Consider the following 19558-nt stretch of genomic DNA (forward strand, 5'->3'; position numbering starts at 1 on the left):
TTCCTGCTGAGAACCATGGCCTCAGATTTAGAGGTGCTGATCCTCATCCCAACCGCTTCACACTCGGTTGCGAACCGATCCAGTGAGTGCTGAAGGTCGCAGGCCGATGATGCCATCAGGACCACATCATCTGCAAAGAGCAGCGATGAGATCCCCAGCCCACCAAACTGCAACCCCTCCCCACCCCGACTACGCCTCGATATCCTGTCCATAAATACTACAAACAGGATTGGTGACAAAGCGCAGCCCTGGCGGAGGCCAACCCTCACCTGAAACGAGTCCGACTTACTGCCGAGAACCCGGACACAGCTCTCGCTTTGGTTGTACAGAGATTGGATGGCCCTGAGAAGAGACCCCCTCACCCCATACTCCCGCAGCACCTCCCACAGTATCTCCCGGGGGACCCGGTCATACGCCTTCTCCAAATCCACAAAACACATGTAGACCGGTTGGGCATACTCCCAGGCTCCCTCCAGGATCCTTGCGAGAGTGAAGAGCTGGTCCGTTGTTCCACGACCAGGACGGAATCCGCATTCCAGGACGGAATCCGCATTTTTATTTGACTCACTAACTCTAACTACAACATAAAGCTGAACAAGGACTGAAGATTATAATAGCTTTAAGTTTACTCAGGTACAATATGTGAACATTTATGTTTAATATTATACATTAGTAGTAACTTATACATTAGCACAAGTAACCAGCAAAAACTTGAGACATGCTATAACATTATCTTACAAATAAATAAAAGCTAAATTAAGCTGTAAATGCACCCAAAACATTTTAAGGGCAAATTTACCCAAATCCAATAAAGAACAGGACAGAGCTGCTACATTATCCTACAGTGATATGTACAGACCCCACACAATTGTGAACTCATAGAAATAAAATGTGTAGCCTACTTGATGTTGCTAACCTTAGAAGTAATGGAAGAATACTATTGTGGGTATTACTCTTCTTTAACTGTCTATGATATTACTTCATTTCTTACCTTTTGCTTTTGTGTCTTTGGTTTACTCTGACTAGAGCCCCATGCTCACACCTTCAGCATGTTGACAAATTCAAAGCTTAACCACCCCCACCCCCGCGCCAGTAAATTGCTAGTTATGATTGGACAATCGCTGCTAGAGGGAGTGGCGAATGTTCTGCCCACTATCCTCCTCAGCACGTCTAGTATGATAGGTTTATCTTAAAATGCATCCCAAACCAAAGTGTGTCCAAAATTGAGTTTTGAGGTGCAACGTTACTAGCCTAAAGTCAACAGATTTAGTTGTTGTTTTGTTTTTACGACGTAAAGTTATTGAGATGGACGTTGTCATTCTCGTCGACTTTTGATGACGAATGATGTACTTTCGGATGACTTGCGCAAAATACAAAGCGACAGAAAAACATTTTCGGCGGTTTTGTTTAACTTTTGCAAGCGGATGAAAGCTGTGACTTAACAGCACCATCAGTCATTTGTATTTGGTGTATATTTTATTCTCGCTAACCGACTCAACCCTTTGGTGATGGAGTACGGAAAGGAAAGAGTGGTGGCGTTAGTGGACATGGACTGCTTTTACGTCCAGGTGGAACAGAGGCTCAATCCAGCTCTGATGAACACTCCCTGTGTGGTGGCCCAGTACAAGACGTGGAAAGGAGGCAGGTGAGTTTCTGACACAGAGACATTGTTTTTATGATCAATGCAACTGAACCCGCTAGCGAGGAGATTTACATGCACAAAAACAAAACAGGATCATATATATATATATATGTATATATCGTTGTTATCCAGTTAGCTTAACGTTAATGTGTTCTGCTTCTTGAGAAAGCAGTGCAGTTAATTCAAAGGAAAGCAAACCTCTTTCACTCTCAAAACTCTGTTCAATTAGGCTTTACTGTTTATATCATAGCGACTCCCTATTGCCAAAGCACCCTGCCTGTTTTGAAAGGTAATATGGCCCATATTACCCATATTATATGGGCATAATAACTAATAGAATACATGAGTATTATCAGACAAGTTCATGCTAAAGATACCAGAAAATAAAACTCAAAAAAGCTGCGGAATGAGATAAATGAGAGGACAGGAAATAACTCACCAGAATGACTAGATGTGAAAGTTCATTCTTGAACTTAGACATGGTACTTTGACAGAACATTTGAAAAAAACTGAAGGTCCACTTACTACCTTTTCCACACATTTCAGTTATCTCAAAGTTGTCTTTACTAAACTGAAAGGGGATTGTAACCCCTTTCTTGCTCTGTTCAAATATGGTCTCTGGCTTTAGATGTGAATGGCCTCCTTGAACTTTCTCAGGCTGTCCACTTACATCACTCCTTCCCAGTCAATGATGTGATTGGATAGCATGAGAATGTGTGTTCAGTTGCATGGACCAGAAATTGCTGTCTATGTGTTGGCAACTCGTCCGCCCCACTCTCCCACAGATAACCACCTTGGACTTACTATTAACATGTTCTGACAGTTTGTAAACATGACTTAAAAATACGGTTCTCAATTGAATGTCATCCTCTGTTAGTATCATAGCTGTGAGCTACGAGGCCAGGGCCCATGGCGTCACCAGGAACATGTGGGTGGACGATGCAAAGAAACTGTGCCCAGATCTCCAGGTGGCACGAGTGCGTGAGTCTCATGGCAAGGCGGACCTGACACAGTAAGTGCGGGTGATGTACGATAATGTGTTACCTCTACACCTATTCACAGTTCCTGGGATTGTGCCATAACACTATTGTTTTATTAATATGATGAGTATGGTAAAAATATATTTGAATACCTCCACTCCTGTGACCAATTGTAAAATAAATAACCTACTCACCCCTGTGTAGTTACAGGGAAGCGAGTGTGGAGGTGATTGAGGTGATGTCTCGCTTCGCTGTGATTGAAAGAGCCAGCATTGATGAGGCCTACATGGATCTGACTGCTGCGGTCCAGCAGCGGCTAGAAAACACGACTGATCAACAAATAGAGCCTCACCTGCTGAGGGCGACCTACATCCAGGGGTACCCACAAAGTTCACCTGGACAGGAAACATCTGCAGAGGACGCTGCCTTGGATAAAGGTAGGTTATAACCAAACGGTAACTAATCAGTTACTCAACTAATTGCTTCAGCACTGGGCACAAGAAGCTGGTGTTGACGCTAATGGTGCTTTTCCATTACATGGTACCTGCTCTACTCACCTCGACTCTACTCGCCTTTTTTTGGTTTTCCATTACGAAAAAAAGTACCTGGTACCTGCTAAAAGCTACTTTTTTTTTAGTACCACCTCAGCCGAGGTTCCAAGCGAGCTGAGGGCGATACCAAAAGGTGACGTGAAAGCGACAGAGGGGCGTGTCCTGAACAAACATTTTTAAATAGTTTAGCCAGCTGTGTTTTTTTTTTTGCTGCCTCCAGCTTAATTTGAAACAAAATGTGTCTTCTGGCTGTGGCAACAACAACACACCTTCGACGTTCCGTGTGTGTGTCGCGTTAGGTCATGGCAGTTTACTGTGGCGCCGACCTGATGACCGGCCACGCTGAGGCGGTACTAAAATCTGCAATGGAAAACGGATGCACAGTGTGTAGAGTCGAGTCGAGTAGGTACCATATAATGGAAAAACGCCATAAACAAACCCCCCAAAACTCAGGTAGGATGTATCCCCTTAACAATCATGTTTGTCCCTAGAGGAGCAGAGGTCCAGAGGTCTCCAGCAGTGGCTGGCATCCTTACCAGCCCCTCTATTAGGAGAACAGAGCCCTGCAGAACTGCAGCTAACTGTGGGGGCACTCATTGTCGAGGAAATGAGGGCAGCCGTGGAGAAAGACACAGGTTTCCGCTGTTCAGCAGGTATATCGCACAATAAGGTAGGAAAAACCTCTTTTGTTTTCCGATATAATATAAATACTTTAAAGATCAATTCTCTTTGCTATGGTCATCATTTACTGCCTACTTCTTTCAGGTATTGTCCAAGCTAGCTTGTGGTCTGAACAAACCTAACCGACAAACTGTTCTGCCTTTGGAATCTGTGACAGAACTTTTCAACTCTCTACCCATCAGCAAGATGTGAGTTCAAAGCACTACTCTGCCATGAATCATTTAGTCATCACAAATGGAATTCATGCTAACATAGAAGTGTAAAAACAAAAGTTGTATACACTGTACATTGCTTATTTCACCTGCACAGTCGTAACCTGGGGGGTAAGCTGGGTGCCTCCATTTCAGAAACTCTGGGAGTAGAGAACATGGGAGAAATGACTCGCTTCTCTCAGGCTCAACTGGGACAGCACTTTGGAGAAAAGACAGGGTAAGACAAGCCAGTTATTCCTTTCAAAGTCAAGTGTCATAAGGTGACAGGTGAACAAAGGTCTTGCTTAGTCTTTGCATTTATTATGTCGGACCATCATAATTTTAAGTGGAATTGACATTTTGATTAACATAGCCATAACATGGCCTCCCTAATATATTGTAATTACTCTTTTACTTCACCGGTTGTCTCTGGTCTCTGGCATGTTTGATGCCCCATGCTTATAGAGCAAAATGGCCCTGGGCAAAGATTTTCTCCTACGAAGACAAACCTGTTTGATAGAAATAAACTGGATTTGAACTCTAAGCATTTTATTTATACTTGCTTACAAACCCCATTTACCATTGAACCTCTCTGCTTTGCAGCCAGTGGCTGTATGACTTATGTCGGGGGATTGAGTTTGAAGCAGTGAAACCCAGACAGCTACCTAAGTCCATCGGCTGTAGTAAAAACTTCCCTGGGAAGACATCGCTGGCTACAAAAGAGCAAGTAAGTGCCATCAGTCTCTGTTTCCCCCTGTGTTACAACAGGATGTAAATTATTACTCAATCTGTCTTTAACTTTGGTCTTGCATTGACTGGAAGTGATTCAATTTCTTTGAGAGGATGTAGTTAATGCATCTAGATGTGTAAGGAAGATGGCATTATGACACATTCTTGAAATACTGTTAACAAATGTGCAATCTTAGACATTATTTTCTTTTTATGATTTGGAACATTGTTTTCATGTTAATGTATTAATAACCTCTGTGTAGGTGCAGTATTGGCTTCATCAACTGGCCCTTGAGCTGGAGGAGAGGCTTACCAAAGACAGAGAAGTGGTGAGATAGCCGTGGTTGTGAAATATATTCCTTTCCCCTATTACAGCAGTACTACCCATTTCATCAATTTGGGTTCCCGCTTTTATATATATATATATATATATATATATATTAGTAAATAGAACTGGGTTTCTCATCAGTGCCTGTAATTTCTCCCTATTTTACAGAATGGCCGAGTGGCTAAGTCGTTGACGGTTGGTGTACGTCAGCTTGGAGATAAGAGGCAGAGCAGCTTCTCTCGCTGTTGTGCTTTAGTGCGCTACGAAGCGACCAAACTATCTAGTGACAGCTTTGCCATTATCAAGAGTCTAAACACAGCAGGAAACCACCAGGCAGCATGGTAATTAGAATATGAGAACACTGTGAAATATTTAAAGTCACTAGTTGAAGGAATGCTGTGTGACTGGTTCTTCTCCTACTTGCTTTATGTCCCCAGGACTCCACCCCTCACTCTGCTACACCTCTCAGCTAGCAAGTTCAGCGATTCTCCATCAGCAGGGGGAATTGCTGGCTTTCTTTCCAGTGATGTCACTGCAACCCAGAGTCTTTTCTCCACCACTCAGTCCTCCATCCAGCCACCTTCTGAACTGAAAAATGACTCCACATGCAAACAACATGGCACCATCCAGTCCTTCTTTCAAAAGGCAGCTGAGAAACAAAGACTGAAGGTAACAAAAGACGTACATGAGGAGGACGGCGACGATATAGGCTCCACAGGGATTCTCCCATCTTCCTCCTCTCACAAAACCTCTGCTACTGATAGTCAGTTGGAGGCAAATATCAATTGCCCTGTTTCTTCCTTTTCACCCTTTTCTCACTCTAAAAATGCTTCAGCCAGCCACCTTTCTGGCATTTCCTCTTTCTTCCACAGGAAGAATCTTGAAAGAAGCACACAGGCCTTAAACAAGCCTGAAATGGGACATAAGCCTGGACTCGACAATGACGAGGACTCAGAAGACACTGTTGCTGCTGTGTCAGGGCTACAGGCAAAACAAAGCTCATCTCAGCAGTCACCATGTAAAGAGTTAAGGGATGAACTGGACATTGTTCCAGAGGTAAACCGTCATCCTTCCAGTGTAGCCAGAGAAGACCTGTTAAACTGTGAACGCTGTGGCAAGGAGGTGTTGGTCTGGGAAATGCCTGAACACAATGACTATCACTTTGCCCTGGATCTCCAGAATTCGCACTCTTCATCAACAAGTTCAGCACCCATCTCCTCCTCTTCCTCTGTTTCTTCTTCTTCCAATGTCTCTCTAACTCATCTCAGACCCCAGTCTTCACGTGGCAAGGCTAAAACCAAAGGCCAGACAGGGCCACAACCGAAAAGGCATCGCTCCCAAGGTGGGAGTACGGGCACTCTGGATTCTTTTTTCAAGAGGAGCTAAGATGTGCTGTAGAGCTGCCTTTTTAAATAGTATAGATCACAAACGTGCAAAGAAAGTCAATGTATTTGTTTAAAGAATGGAAAGCCATTCTGTAACAGGATACACTAGGACTTGTTTTCAACGATCAATGTTATTGTGATTTGAAGTGTCTACAAACTACAGAAAGGGTCTATTTATGCACTTCGTTACACATATGCCTGCTATTTATAAAGGGAAAAGGCAATACTTTTAAGGAAACAATTTTGTAACCAGCATATATTAAAGATACTTTTAAAATTTTGTAGTCATGTACGTGATGATGTTGTATTCTGATGTGCCAGCAGATTCCTGTAATCGGTTGAATATAGAGCAGAAATCTTCCTTAAGTGTGAATATTAAGTTTTCTTAAAAGATTAAAAGATACAGAAAGTGAGTATATATTTTAAATACTGATTAAATGCATGATTGCGAGTATGATGAGAGCAATTGCACCCTTAGAGCGGAGTCGTCCTGTTTTGTTTACACTTTTTCACCATGTTGAGCCTACTGTTCTAAGTATGAGCTTTAAAAGATAGCTGAATACCGTTGTCTTGCATCAGCTGGGGAACAGATTAGTAGGAACAGTACCAGGAAAATTAAATAATGACTTCTTTTAAAACTCAATTTCATGTAGTGTGAGTCATGGCTTTGTGACGTGAGCCAGTAGAAAAAACACTGAGTGAAATGGTTGAAAACATTGATCAATTTTGTTTTAGTTAAAAGACAACACCATTAATCACCTGCTAAAGAGACAATAAAACTTTTATTCATGTACATCATGATACACAAATTTGATCTGTACATAAGTATTGCATTTCACCCAAATAATGATCCAAATATACTTTTAATTAAAAGGAAAAGATCTTAAACGTGATTTCAAAAAAGTGAAGATGTGTATGTGTCATTAAGAAGACTGCGAAAACAGTGAAAAACATGTTTGAATAAATTGTAAAATCTGGAACTACTAGAAATATATAAAATACCTGCATTAAAACAAACCAACACCTCATACTCTTTATGAAGGCTATAAAATATTTTGGTTGAAATGCGTGCAACAAAACAGGACACATTTCAGTTGTCCTCTTTCAGTTGACAACAAATCTGTGTATAAGTCACGTCAACATGCTATAAGAAATGATAAGGCCAACAGCAGCCTTGAACACAGTAGCAATTAACATTCATTTTCAAAAGTTGTCTTCTAAATATCAAAAGCTGTTTTAACGAGTAGCACCAACTTTATTTGACTTTTTTGTTTTTTGTTGTAAAACTTTGGGGTGTAATGGTAGACTACTCAAACAGTAGTTCCATTAGGCACTGTGTTAAAAAAACTAACTCAAAGTTAGTGACATCAGTAACTTCAATGAAGAGACGGCATCAAGAACCTAAAACAATTGCTTTAAAATAAAGCTGCATCAGTGGGTAGCTTTACAAACTAGATGATCCATAACCAAACATCTCTGGGAGGAACCCCCCCGCCCCAAGTCAACAACAAAAAGCTCCACTACAGTAGTTGTGTGAGAGTGGAATGCTGTCTAATAGGATATATCTAAACAGACCTGAGTAACTGAAGCACTTGAAAGACAGGCAGCAAGATAATTACCATCTTGTGAGGCATTATTTGTGAGTAAAAAAACATAATTCTCACAGACATATGTGACATAACAAAACCTACAAGGTGATGCCAATGTGAGTTATCTTGGCATGCTGACATGCTGGTCAAGTTCTAACTTTGCTTACCTCGCAATGCTCTCCTTTAACTTCATTAAGTGCTATTGTCAGCAACATTATAGCTTGAAATAAAGGTGGTTTAGCTTATATACAACTGACAAGCTGTGTCGGAGAACCACAAAAGCATTTTAATGCTTTTACTATTATCTTACATAATGAATTAGCGGTTACTAAGAAAAGGGTATGATTTAGGAGTATTTGAATAGAGTGAGGCTTGTCCTTGTCAGGCACTATGCTGGTCACACAGACAAGCTTCTGTTGGGTGATGACAACAATGACATTGGTGATACAGGTTACACCTTAATGTCCAAGCAACTGTTTGTAAACGATTATCTCCCAAAGGTATATCCACACTGGCATTTATGTTTCAGTGTGTAAGTGTTTTAGGAGTGCATCTAGGTGTAAACTGTGGAAGCAGCACTTCAATGTAGATGTGTGTAAGCCATTTTCTAGTTGCCCTTTGCAATATTGTGTTGTTCTTGACAGTCAATATCAATTTGGTAGATGTTGCTTAGTAAGGGTGGGGTTTCCTCTTAACAGTGCCGTGAAAAGCAACACTCTTTTAACCTCGACACCAGAAAGCAAACTAATATAAATCAGGAGTTATTTAAAAAGATGAAGGAGAAAAATTAAGAGGATGGTGAAACAAAGGCTTTGGAAAAGGGTGATAAAACAAGAGAGATAATGAACAGGATAGAGTGGCCTTTGGAGAAAGCTGGAGGATGTTTATATAAAGCACCTCGTTTTTGGGTGGGACGGTTTTTTCTGTTTTCTCTGAGAAACTTAGGCTTCGTCATCCTCACTTTGGGATGGCCGGTACTGGGCAATGGGCTGCAATTTGGTGACATGACCGATCCCTTTAGTCACGCCCTCTCTGAAGAGAACTTTAGCTCCCACCTTTAGGTATTCTGGGTGCTTGATGAACTTGAAGAGAACCACTGCTTTCTCCCCTGTCCTCAGCTCCTCCTATGGTATGGGGATGTATCATAAGAATAGAAAGAAAAGAGAGACAGCATTAAGAATAAACCAAATGTCAGACATAATCTGCTTGATTTAACACATTGGGATATATAACAAGCCCAGGTTTTAGAAGTAAAGGACAACTTTCAGACAGGAACAGTTGCAGCTTGGTGGATGAACTAACCTTGCCATATACAGCTTCCACAGTGGCGGTCTGTCTCACATTGCCAATGTGCACAGTAACCTGGAAGCCCTTGTGAAAGGTCTTGGCATGGAAGAGCAGCACAATCTCAGCCTCAAACATCCAGCAGATGGTAGGATCCATCTCCAGACTCACCATCACCATGCCCTGTAAGTGAAAAACACATGGACATTGTACACACATAGCTTAGAATTCAGTGTCTAACAGGATAACATGTAATATTTTCATTTTTTCCCCCATATGAATCAGTGATGAAGTACCAAATGAGACATTTATTTACATGAAAATACAAGGAAAACACACTCTTCGAAATCCTCCTACTCCTCTAAATACTGATACGGGCAAACAATGTAGGGAGAAAGAAAGAATTTGGCACAAACATTAAGTGTCTGACCTTGCGTAGTAGTGAGCGGTCGAAGTTGCCCAGGGCGAGTGTGGCAGCCTGACCGGCCTTGAGTACCCTGCATGCTGAGCGGTTTCTTTGGATGCTCCCAATGGTCAACTTGTGGAATTGGCCTGAGTCTGTGGGCCCTACTACAAGATGATCTCCCTCACGGCAAATACCACTGCACATTCAAAGAAAACAGTGGGTCAGCGAGAGTCCACGCTAAACAAAATAAAATGCAAGTTGAATAGATGAACATGAAGTAAGCATTCCAACACACTGACCTGTACAGAGTACCTCCCACCACAGTCCCCACCTCTGGCACTGTGTAGATCTCATCCACCTGTAATGATGCACATAAATGTCAATCACATCAAAATCATGTGTATGTAATATGTATTTACACTGCATCTAAAAGAGTGTTTCTGTGCCAGCTTATCACTTGCATTTATTCATAAACTTAATCTCAGACATACCTGAAACTCAGTTAGCTGTTGCATAAGCTCCTCCTGCTCCTTACTGTTGCTGAGAGGAGGGATGGTGTTGAAGAAGACCTTGAGCAAGTCTAGACTCTCTCCAGACACACTGGACACGGTGAAGATGGGTGTGATGCTGCCAGGGAGAGCACAAGCATGTGATCAGGACACACAAACATCACTGGCTAGTCCCTACGTTATATTCTTATAAGGTTTTAAGTTATAGAGGGAGCCCACACATCACTACAAAACATGAAACGGTTCATGTACACATTCAATTATGTAGTATATGTAGTTTCATACTTGGGTGATTGGGCGAACTGCTGTGCTGCTGTGACAGCATCGTCTGTATTGCTTACAACCATGGGCACCTTGTTACAGCCCGGCTGCTTCAGGACACGCTCCAGCTGCCGCACAGTGCGCTCCACTGTGGCCCGCGTACAGAGGTCCACCTTACTGATGACGATGAAGATGGGCACCTTCAGGGCCATGGCAAGTCCAAGATGCTCCCGTGTCGTTCCAGCTGGAATAGACGAAGGAGAGGAAGTAGGTCTAGTCAGAGGGTTTCCCGATGTTGAATCTACTCATTGAGGTGCACCTCGCTCTGCGCCACTTCACATCATCAAACGTGCTTACACACAAGTGCACAAACACAAAGTTAATTTTAGGTATTGCGCATTATGTTCTTTCAGGGATCAATTAGCATTAAATAATCAGGAAGGGATCCAGTGTCCTATGCAAATGGGTTAGGGGAAATTATGTGGACCCCAGGAAGAGTAGCTGCTATATTGTTAACAGCTAATGGGGAGCCAAGATAAAGACAAAGGACCGTTGGGCCCTAAGATAACACTGCTTATCTGCTGGCACTTTATGTCAGTCTGATGGTCAAGAGAGCATGTGTACACAAACTGATAAGAGCAGGTAATATTTACCATGACATAGGATTGGTATGCCATCGGAGGAAGTAGACGGGATATCAGTCCAGGAGTATTAAACAATCAATGGTAATGGTGGATCCTGTTCCTTTGTCAACAAAGCGGACGTGTGAGAGAAAGCGATATAGGTATGTATGTGTATGTATAGCAGATTATGTCTCGGTTCAGATATAGGTCTCAAGTTGGCCTACATCACAAAGGAGTTCAAGGGTACTAAGAATCAAAATGCCCTCATCAGCTGAGCACCGGGTTGTTTTGCCAGTGGTGTTCTTTTCCCCCAGTGCAAGGTAAAGGTGCATAGGAAAAATCTAAGTCCATCATACCTCATGCAGGTGCCAAGCTATTTGGTAAAGCATCACAGAACGATACAAGATGATTACCCAACCTTTGGCTTTTTGGCTTGTCAGATACAACCTAAGACAAGCCCTATGCATTACACAGATCCATTACCCCGTTTCATAAATAACGCTGTTGCTCTTGGGTTGAAGACACTGTGTCCCCTTTCTTTGCTTAGCTAAGGTAGTCCTCATTCTTGACCCAATTTCCCCAAGTATGCCCTATTTTAAAACAGACACCCACACAACGCCAACAACGCCTACTGTGTGTTATTCTACTATTGCAGGTAGGCGACATCACTTTTGTTTCAATGTTTATTGTTTACCACTAAAAACCGCAAAAAAAAATTAAGAAAATGTACCATTTGTTAGTTAACTTTGTTTTGAATGAAACAAATGTCTCAGAACTGTGCCGGTAATAGCCCCTCCTCCACCCAATCATGTGGCAGAGTTATCAGGGGCATGTAAGTGTCAGGATGGCCGAGCGGTCTAAGGCGCTGCGTTCAGGTCGCAGTCTCCCCTGGAGGCGTGGGTTCGAATCCCACTTCTGACAGCTGTTTTTTTTTTTTTTTTACAAAATCTTATAAACTTACACACAATCAAATGGTGTTCTACTATTACAGTAAGAAAATTAAACAAACAGTAGAGTAAACAAACAATATGTCTTCACAAGCAAAGCCAAAAACTGCCTAGCCTATCCCACCAGTTTCAGCTTCTCAGGTTTTTAAAGTATGTCCTCCCCTGTCCTCGGTATCGTACAAGCTTCCTGCAGTCTCACTTGCTGTTATCATAAAAGGTCTGGGTTGGTGAAAGAATATGATGCCCTAATACAGAATATATCAATAAAATAAGTTGTTCAAATGCAATGCCAAAGTGATAATAGAGACCCACTAAAAGGTGGCGCAATGCAAAATAAATCCACATGAATTTTATAAGGGATATGATCGAATCGCTTTGCAGGGCATTGTGGGATTTCATTTGACGCTAGTCTAACCAGCTATGTGAAAAAAGGGAGGGGTCGAAAGTTGAAATTTTTAACTTAATGCTATGAGGCCGGAGCACACAGCTACCCCCAGTGGGTTAAAGGACTCTGACATGAATGGATGGTATTTGAGATATTTGACTAGTGGCAGGGATGAGAAGGAGGGGTAATTCGGCTGTGGTAGGAATGGTGGTCTGTTACATAAGCTCAGATATCACATGTTTGCAAAGTCACAGCTGGCCAAGTCTACTACAGGTGTACACAAACATAGGCTCTCTGTCAGACTGACCCTGCAAGTGTCAATTACCAGCCTGTGTTCCTGTGACAGATCCACTTTCAGCTTGTCTTATCTGAATAGTAAAGTGACAAGATAAAGTGCATACAGACACACTACAGTATATTTTAACTGACGTATGATGACGCTAAAAAAAATTAAAACAATCATTAGTAAACTAATCAATTAACACTCACCAATTCCGGTATTTGCGCTGACGACCAGCATAGCGAAATCCGGACAGTAGCTGGTGAGGCCAAAGATGGTGGTCTTCAGGTACTTGTGGTGACCCGCCAGATCAATGAATGTGATCATTTTAGAGGCACTCTCACAAATTTCCTCTGCTGTCCGAGACTCGCTGTAATTCACAACCTAGGAAAAAAAGCAATCATATCTGTGTAAAGGTATTAGTTACCATAAGTTACATAGCGACACATTCCTAAGTTATTTATATGAAAGTATAGGTCAGGCTACATATAAGTCACTAACATTACTTGTAGAAGCAAAGACGCATGACATTAATATTACATTGTATGAAACTTTTGTTCCTCTTTATATCACTGTTACCAAAACCCTATGGTCTTGTCTGATCTATTTGAACATCTCGATAAGGGTAACCATAACGTAATGTATTTAACTCGTGCTGCTATTTATAGCAAAGGATGTATGCAGTACATAACTAGGGAACAAATGTATTCTCTGGCGTTGGATCTTTTCCCACCTCTCCTTTGCTATTGAAGCCAAGGATCTCAAAGCTGATGCTTGAAGTGCGTCCAGTCTGGATCTCATGTAGATGTCTGAAGAGGTTGAGCCTCGCTCTTCCCCGTCCATTGTCCAGCTCACCCTGTGTCAAAACACCCAACATAGTGGACTTGCCCGAGTCCACGTTACCCAGTACAGCTACTCGCAGGTCCAAGAACTGCAGGAAAAACACAAAGAAAAAGTGGCGATAAAAAAACAAAACAGATCAACAACCAAAAAACAACATGCCTTCACAGTAGCCCTACTAACCTGCTGGTCATCTGGCACCTTGCGAATGAGAACTTCAGCAATCTTACGTGGCACATCAGAGTCGTAGTCCACCTCTCTTTCTCTGAGAACAGCAATGTCGGCTCCAACTCTGTTAGAAAAAGAAACATTGCTGTTTTGCTTGCCTATGGACAATGGCTTTCTTTTTAATGGCACATTTTAATTTACAATTTCTTTGGTTGGGGGTTACTGTATAACTTGATGTCAAACAGTGACAATTTGATATCTTGACTTACTTCTCTGCCAGCATGTGCAGCGTCTTTAGTGACGTCCTCATATCTTCCTCTGATAGTCCCACCAGCATGCCATTATCCTCAACACCTATTTGATAAACAGCTTCACCTCTGCCCTCCTGCAGTCGCCATTTCATTTGTGTAGCCAGGTGCTCAAAGCGGTATTGCGTGGGGTTCACCAGCTTTAGCTAGACAAGGGAAAGACTATGGAAATCAGTGCCGAATTTAAACCTGGATTGTGGAAAGTTTAATGGGTTTAGTCTGCGGTTAATTAGGTCTAGTGCAGATAACTAGAATGACAAATGATTATGGGAGGGCTGGGGCTATACAAATCTGAAATAAAGTGTCGTTGATGAAGCAGGGGAGGCAACTGTCCAGACTCCAGATACTAAAAATGCTCTCGCTAATCCACTGTGGTATTTGTTTTCCATGGTAGATCATGTAAGACTGAATTCATCCTGACATCTTACCTACATATTACCGACAGCTTATTCTAATGATGATTCTTGCCTTATAGTGTAATATGACGCAAGTAGCTCACTTTAAAGGATGCCATAATATCTTTTGAACACAGTATTGTTCTTGCATGACAGCTTATTTGCTTACCTTGTACTCTATATTTCCCTCTTCAGCCTAAGAGATGGGTAGAAAAACAAAGAGAGACAGACAGAAACAGAAAAGGAACAACAGCTGTCAGACTGTATAGAAGTGAGACAACAGGCTATTGATTTGTTAAAAGACACAAAGAAAAGCAATCTGACTGAATGAGTGCACTTTTGTGAATAGGTTGTCACAGAGAGCTTTACAAACTGACTAGCTGCTTAGCTAGCCTTAATACACAGCTACAAGTAGGATAAGCATCCCAAATATATACTAACACTGCAGGACAGTGGAGATGGTTAACGTTACATGCTGGAGATCAGCTGAAACAACAACTGAGCCTCGGAATATGTTGAGACTTGTCCAGTAAACATTAGGAGTTTATGACCTTAGTGCTATGAGGATACTGCTGCTTATCTCTTTATTATTAATTACTACTCATTATTATCCTAAACCTAACATGTTTTTTGGGCTAATGTTATATGTTATACTTCAGGTAGCTTGAGGTCAACGCAATTCTTTCACGTTAATGGTCACGTAAAAGTGAGTTTAAGTTCAACGTTATGTGAATAACGTTATAAACAAGTGATCACGGTAATATTTCGTTACTGTGTAGTAACACAGTCCTGGGCTGATTGAATGTCAGGGACGGTAATAGTAACATTAGCTAGATAAAGGTCGACCGAGTACCCACCCGCCCCCCCCGTAAGATATTTACAAACACAGCTGTTCCTCCTCTGCTAGCAAGGAAAATAACTTAGCTACTAGCCCAATAACGTTATAGCAAGTGGCTTATAATAAACACATATTTGGCTTACTACAGTGAATGACATATTGTAAGATGCTAATGTTAGCCGAATAAACCTATCTCATTCATGTTCTTTTAGGTTACGAACTAGCTAGCTACGTGTCACTGGAAGCACATATCGACAGGGGAACGGTCTTCCACATAACACCGGTTCAAAGGCAAGTCAGGGCATAACGTCAGTTAACCCGACGACAGGGAATGCAATTCACTAATACATTATTAGTGTTTAACATGCACATAAACTCCCATTTCAGTTCACACTGTTTTTTAGCAGACTATGTTATGGGTCGTAAATCATATTAGCTTGACTACGCTAGCTGTAACGTTAGTTGTGCGCGTAATTTCCATAGACAGTATATAATAATAATTTCAGCCTTACCTCTGGAGGTAGATACGGGGTGTTATTGCTGGGTTTGAAGTTTCGAGCGAATCGAGTCTTGGGTTTCTTGTTGTTCTTTACACAAGCCTTTTTGGGGACTACCCCGTAGCCATTTCCCGGATTGACATTGGACGCAACACCTTGAGATCCAGAGCAGTGTCCATTTCCTGAGCCAAATAACTCCGAAACCCGCGCATCCATCAGCTACTTTGGTGAAATAACTTGTTAGCTTACCACTACCTGGATAAAATGATGCTTTATTATTAAAATAAACCTCAGCCCAGGCAAGCAGGTGATGTTATTTGAGTGGAATTAACCTGCTAGTGGTAGCTTAAAGCCCCCCAAATAAAAACAAAGCACCGACCACCCCAAACTCTTCAAACCGAACAATAACAGCACCGTCCGACGTCGATTTGAGTTCAGTGCCTACGTCACAGTACTAAATGTCAAGGGATGTGCCTGATTTGTACAACTGGAGAGCGCGAGTGAGCGGTTCTATTTGTTTTCTGATTTACATCAGATTGCATGTAGGTTTAAACCCCGCCCGCATAACTACCTAGGTTCTAACAGCGTATACTCCAGATTAACACCGTTTTACAGAGCTTTGCATCAGACGAAAAAAAGATAACTGTTTACAAAGACTTTGACAGGTTGCTTAAAAAGATGATGCCAAGATCGAGACGTGTGTAATAAACTTAACATAGCATTTAGAGGCTTTACTGATTCAGTTAAATTCATATTCGGTGATTTTGTGTAAAGATAAAATTATATTCAGGCTTAAAACTCAACTCAGAAAACGACAAAATAATACAAAACGTATAAAAAACTATTATCATAAAGGTTTTGCTCCATTATTTCCTCAACAAAGGCATATTTACAGTGTGATCAGTTTGAGTTGGTGGAACTTCTTTCACTTTCTGTTACGCACCCTTTAAAGGCTGCAGGCCTTCCTCAACATAAAGTATTGGTAGGCGTATCCACCAATGTTATAGCCTAGGCCTACTGCTTAACAATTATCTTGTCTATCATACAGCATTATAGCACAATAGAGTATTGACCCCATGAAATTGGTTTTGCGAGACTGGTATTGTTTCACCTGGCAAAAAACAAACCGAGAGATAGACTCTTGTGTGGTGCAGCTGGGGACAAGAGTGCCGGGTGTTTGGTTGAAAATCTGACTACATTGGTCCAACATTAAGAATGACTAACACATCTGTTGGCCAAAATCTTCAACACATCATTTGAAAGTGGGTCTTCATTACTCCATTAGTTTGTTCAATCACTTCCTGACAGTGTAGACTTTTGTAAATGTTATTTATAGCCTACTGGGTTTGGTTAAATTTGTTTAACACATTTGTTTTACAAATGACTAGTCTGGATATTAGTTGCACTTGCGCTTTTACTCAAGATTATCTTTAGATTTTACTTCTAGTAACATAAAATACCTTAACAGTTATTATACTGCTTATCGCATAGGACATTTTAGTCTGTCCAAAAATATGGCACTTCTATAAAACCTGTTGAAAGAACAACATGCTTTATTTCCATACACAGACTTTTTTTTTTTTTTTTTTTACAGAACTCAGGACAAACTGCGACTGCTTGTTCCTGCTAAGAGACTGAAATTTGAGAAAAATCAGCCAACTCCCCTGTCGGAAATGAATACTTCCATAGTGTGGCATTTCTGAAGGTCTACACTGATTGGTCAGGCAACCCCTGATGTAGGAGCTCAGCCCATTCAGTCCTGGCTGAGAGAACTGTTATGGGATTTTTACAGCCTTAAGTTCCTGCAAATATCCACATTCCTATCCACGCTCACACACAACACTCTCTTGGTTCTGCTCTTTCGGTCAGCATGAGCTGTGCACTGGTAATTCTGCTCTTTGTGGGACTTCTGCACCAGACTGCGAGGGCCGTCTATATGGATAAACTAGCAGACAACAAGATTTGTGGAGATGCAGAATGCTCACGTAAGTCTGAGCATTAAAGAGAAGCATGACGCAGTGTGTATCTTGAAAACTGTTCAGTATTAAAAATGATGTAATAAAATGCATCTACTTGATAACTTTAAAAACAATTGTTTTTTTCCATCCTTTCTTTTTTGTTTTATGTGCTTTATTAGATGTTCTCTCCATGGCCACAGCCTTGGATGACTTCATAGCTCCTGACTGCAGATTCATCAACATCAAGAAGGATCAGATGGTCTATGTGTATTCTAAACTTGTACCAGAGGAGGGCGCCGGAGTATTCTGGTCTGGAAGTGTATGTGAATATTTTTGTTACATGTTATTTATTAGCAGTGCTGCTTATAATCAGTTACAAATGCAAGACAGGAAGTGCAGCAGCTCTGACAAACAAATAAGACCTTCCTGGCCTTTTTGACAAGAGCAAAAACAATTTGTTTAAATATTCAATTTCATTGTAGCTAAAATGAACAAGCATTTAAATGACTTTAAGTTTAGTGAGGGAGGTTAAATGTGGGGCATGTTAAATTGTTAGAAAGGCCATGTTATTTTCACTGGCAGGTTTACAGTGAGCGGTATGTGGACCAGATGGGCATTATTGGATACTTCCCTTCAACTATGGTGAATGAGACACAGAAGTTTGCAGAAGACACAGTTAAGATTCCCACAGCTGTGAGCATATATGTCTCTTTTATAGGACAATATCTGAGATGAATACTTGTTTTCATTCTCTATTCATTTTCTGGAGTAATATGTGGTTGTCAACATTAATCTCATACTATTCATTTTGTTTTGCCTTTTTTCAGAACATGGACTTCTACTGTGATTAAGACATGACAGACTGAAGCCTCTTTCTTCTCAAGTCTTGCTTTTAGTAACTCTGGCTTTTATAAAGGAGAGTAGTTCCTCTATTGGGCCAGTGTGTCAGACCATGCTATTACATCTTGTGTTGTTGACTCCAACTGGAACACAAACCTGGACACTCTCAGCCCTCCATAAGCCCACAGTCTGACACCTATCTGTTTTGCTTTGTCTCAACAAGACACTTTGCTCAATAAACCTTTTTCATGTCAATACAAAATGTTGATTATTTGAAAATATAAGATTTTTCTTTTTCTCCAGATTGCTACTTTGACTTTTTAGGGTGGGTAACTGCAATGTTATTGTACATTTCTGCTGACACATCTAGTAACTTACTTTGAATTGCTGTGAAGATATATTCTCTAGTTATTATGAAATTCAATTTATGATGCCTTATGTAGCCTTTTTATTGCAGTGTCAAGCTTTCTCAGAAAACTACCTGCATTGTACGCAGCACATTATGATTCATTCTAAACCAGCAGGGAAAGAAGTTTGCTGCTTTCCTTCTTTTTTTAAAAAGAAATGTATAGAGAAATAATTGCACAAAGGCATATTTGCTCATGAAATCTATTCATTGTCTACTATACCCAATTAGTTGTATTAGCTATTTTCTTAAGCAAATCTCAATCCCCTCTCTTACACACTCATCCAAAAACAACAACTAATTGTACCGTACAAACCATTCAAAACTAACTTTGATGAACAAGGAGCATTAGTACAAGTGAGATGCTGAATGTTGGTGTAGGGTGTAGAATCAATGAGATGGATCTAAGCCAAATGATGAATGAGAGATTTATGAGACAAATTAGGTAACTTAGTTTAATGATTGCAGCAGCACTGGTGAAACAAGGAAATAACAAAGCCAAGAGGCAAAGGACATGGAGTTATTCTTTTCATATGA

General features: G+C 41.1%; 3 protein-coding genes and 1 non-coding gene across 6 annotated transcripts; 3 read left to right on the forward strand and 1 right to left on the reverse strand.

Moving 5' to 3' along the window:
- Nucleotides 1-1141: 1141 nt before the first annotated feature.
- On the forward strand, nucleotides 1142-6944 carry polh (polymerase (DNA directed), eta). Its single transcript, XM_028603022.1, has 10 exons — nucleotides 1142-1645; nucleotides 2520-2654; nucleotides 2827-3059; nucleotides 3665-3843; nucleotides 3939-4042; nucleotides 4164-4283; nucleotides 4649-4772; nucleotides 5038-5103; nucleotides 5271-5443; nucleotides 5540-6944. The coding sequence occupies exons 1-10, from the start codon at nucleotides 1509-1511 to the stop codon at nucleotides 6486-6488; spliced, it is 2220 nt and encodes a 739-aa protein (XP_028458823.1). The 5' UTR covers nucleotides 1142-1508; the 3' UTR covers nucleotides 6489-6944.
- Nucleotides 6945-8234: 1290 nt separating this feature from the next.
- On the reverse strand, nucleotides 8235-16266 carry gtpbp2a (GTP binding protein 2a). The gene is made up of 12 exons (XM_028603023.1): nucleotides 15833-16266; nucleotides 14652-14678; nucleotides 14049-14233; nucleotides 13795-13903; nucleotides 13505-13702; nucleotides 12981-13155; nucleotides 10561-10780; nucleotides 10258-10393; nucleotides 10066-10124; nucleotides 9791-9962; nucleotides 9379-9543; nucleotides 8235-9200 (listed from the first exon to the last, which is right to left on the reverse strand). Exons 1-12 carry the CDS (start codon nucleotides 16031-16033, stop codon nucleotides 9018-9020), a joined length of 1830 nt encoding a protein of 609 aa, XP_028458824.1. The 5' UTR covers nucleotides 16034-16266; the 3' UTR covers nucleotides 8235-9017.
- Nucleotides 11998-12080, forward strand: trnal-cag (transfer RNA leucine (anticodon CAG)). Its single transcript has one exon. It is a non-coding gene; the product is annotated as a tRNA-Leu (tRNA).
- A 1196-nt stretch (nucleotides 16267-17462) lies between the features above and the next one.
- Nucleotides 17463-18871, forward strand: LOC114571828 (otoraplin). 3 transcript variants are annotated; one of them, XM_028603026.1, is made up of 4 exons: nucleotides 17463-17802; nucleotides 17955-18094; nucleotides 18358-18450; nucleotides 18603-18871. In XM_028603026.1, the coding sequence occupies exons 1-4, from the start codon at nucleotides 17688-17690 to the stop codon at nucleotides 18624-18626; spliced, it is 372 nt and encodes a 123-aa protein (XP_028458827.1). In that variant the 5' UTR covers nucleotides 17463-17687; the 3' UTR covers nucleotides 18627-18871. The 3 variants fall into 3 exon arrangements, with proteins under 3 accessions (XP_028458827.1, XP_028458828.1, XP_028458826.1); XM_028603027.1 differs by having other exon boundaries at nucleotides 17465-17802; nucleotides 18358-18417; XM_028603025.1 differs by having other exon boundaries at nucleotides 17471-17802; nucleotides 18358-18468.
- Nucleotides 18872-19558: the final 687 nt, after the last annotated feature.

This window comes from Perca flavescens, chromosome 17 (genome assembly GCF_004354835.1).
Source record: "Perca flavescens isolate YP-PL-M2 chromosome 17, PFLA_1.0, whole genome shotgun sequence".
Taxonomy (NCBI): domain Eukaryota; kingdom Metazoa; phylum Chordata; class Actinopteri; order Perciformes; family Percidae; genus Perca; species Perca flavescens.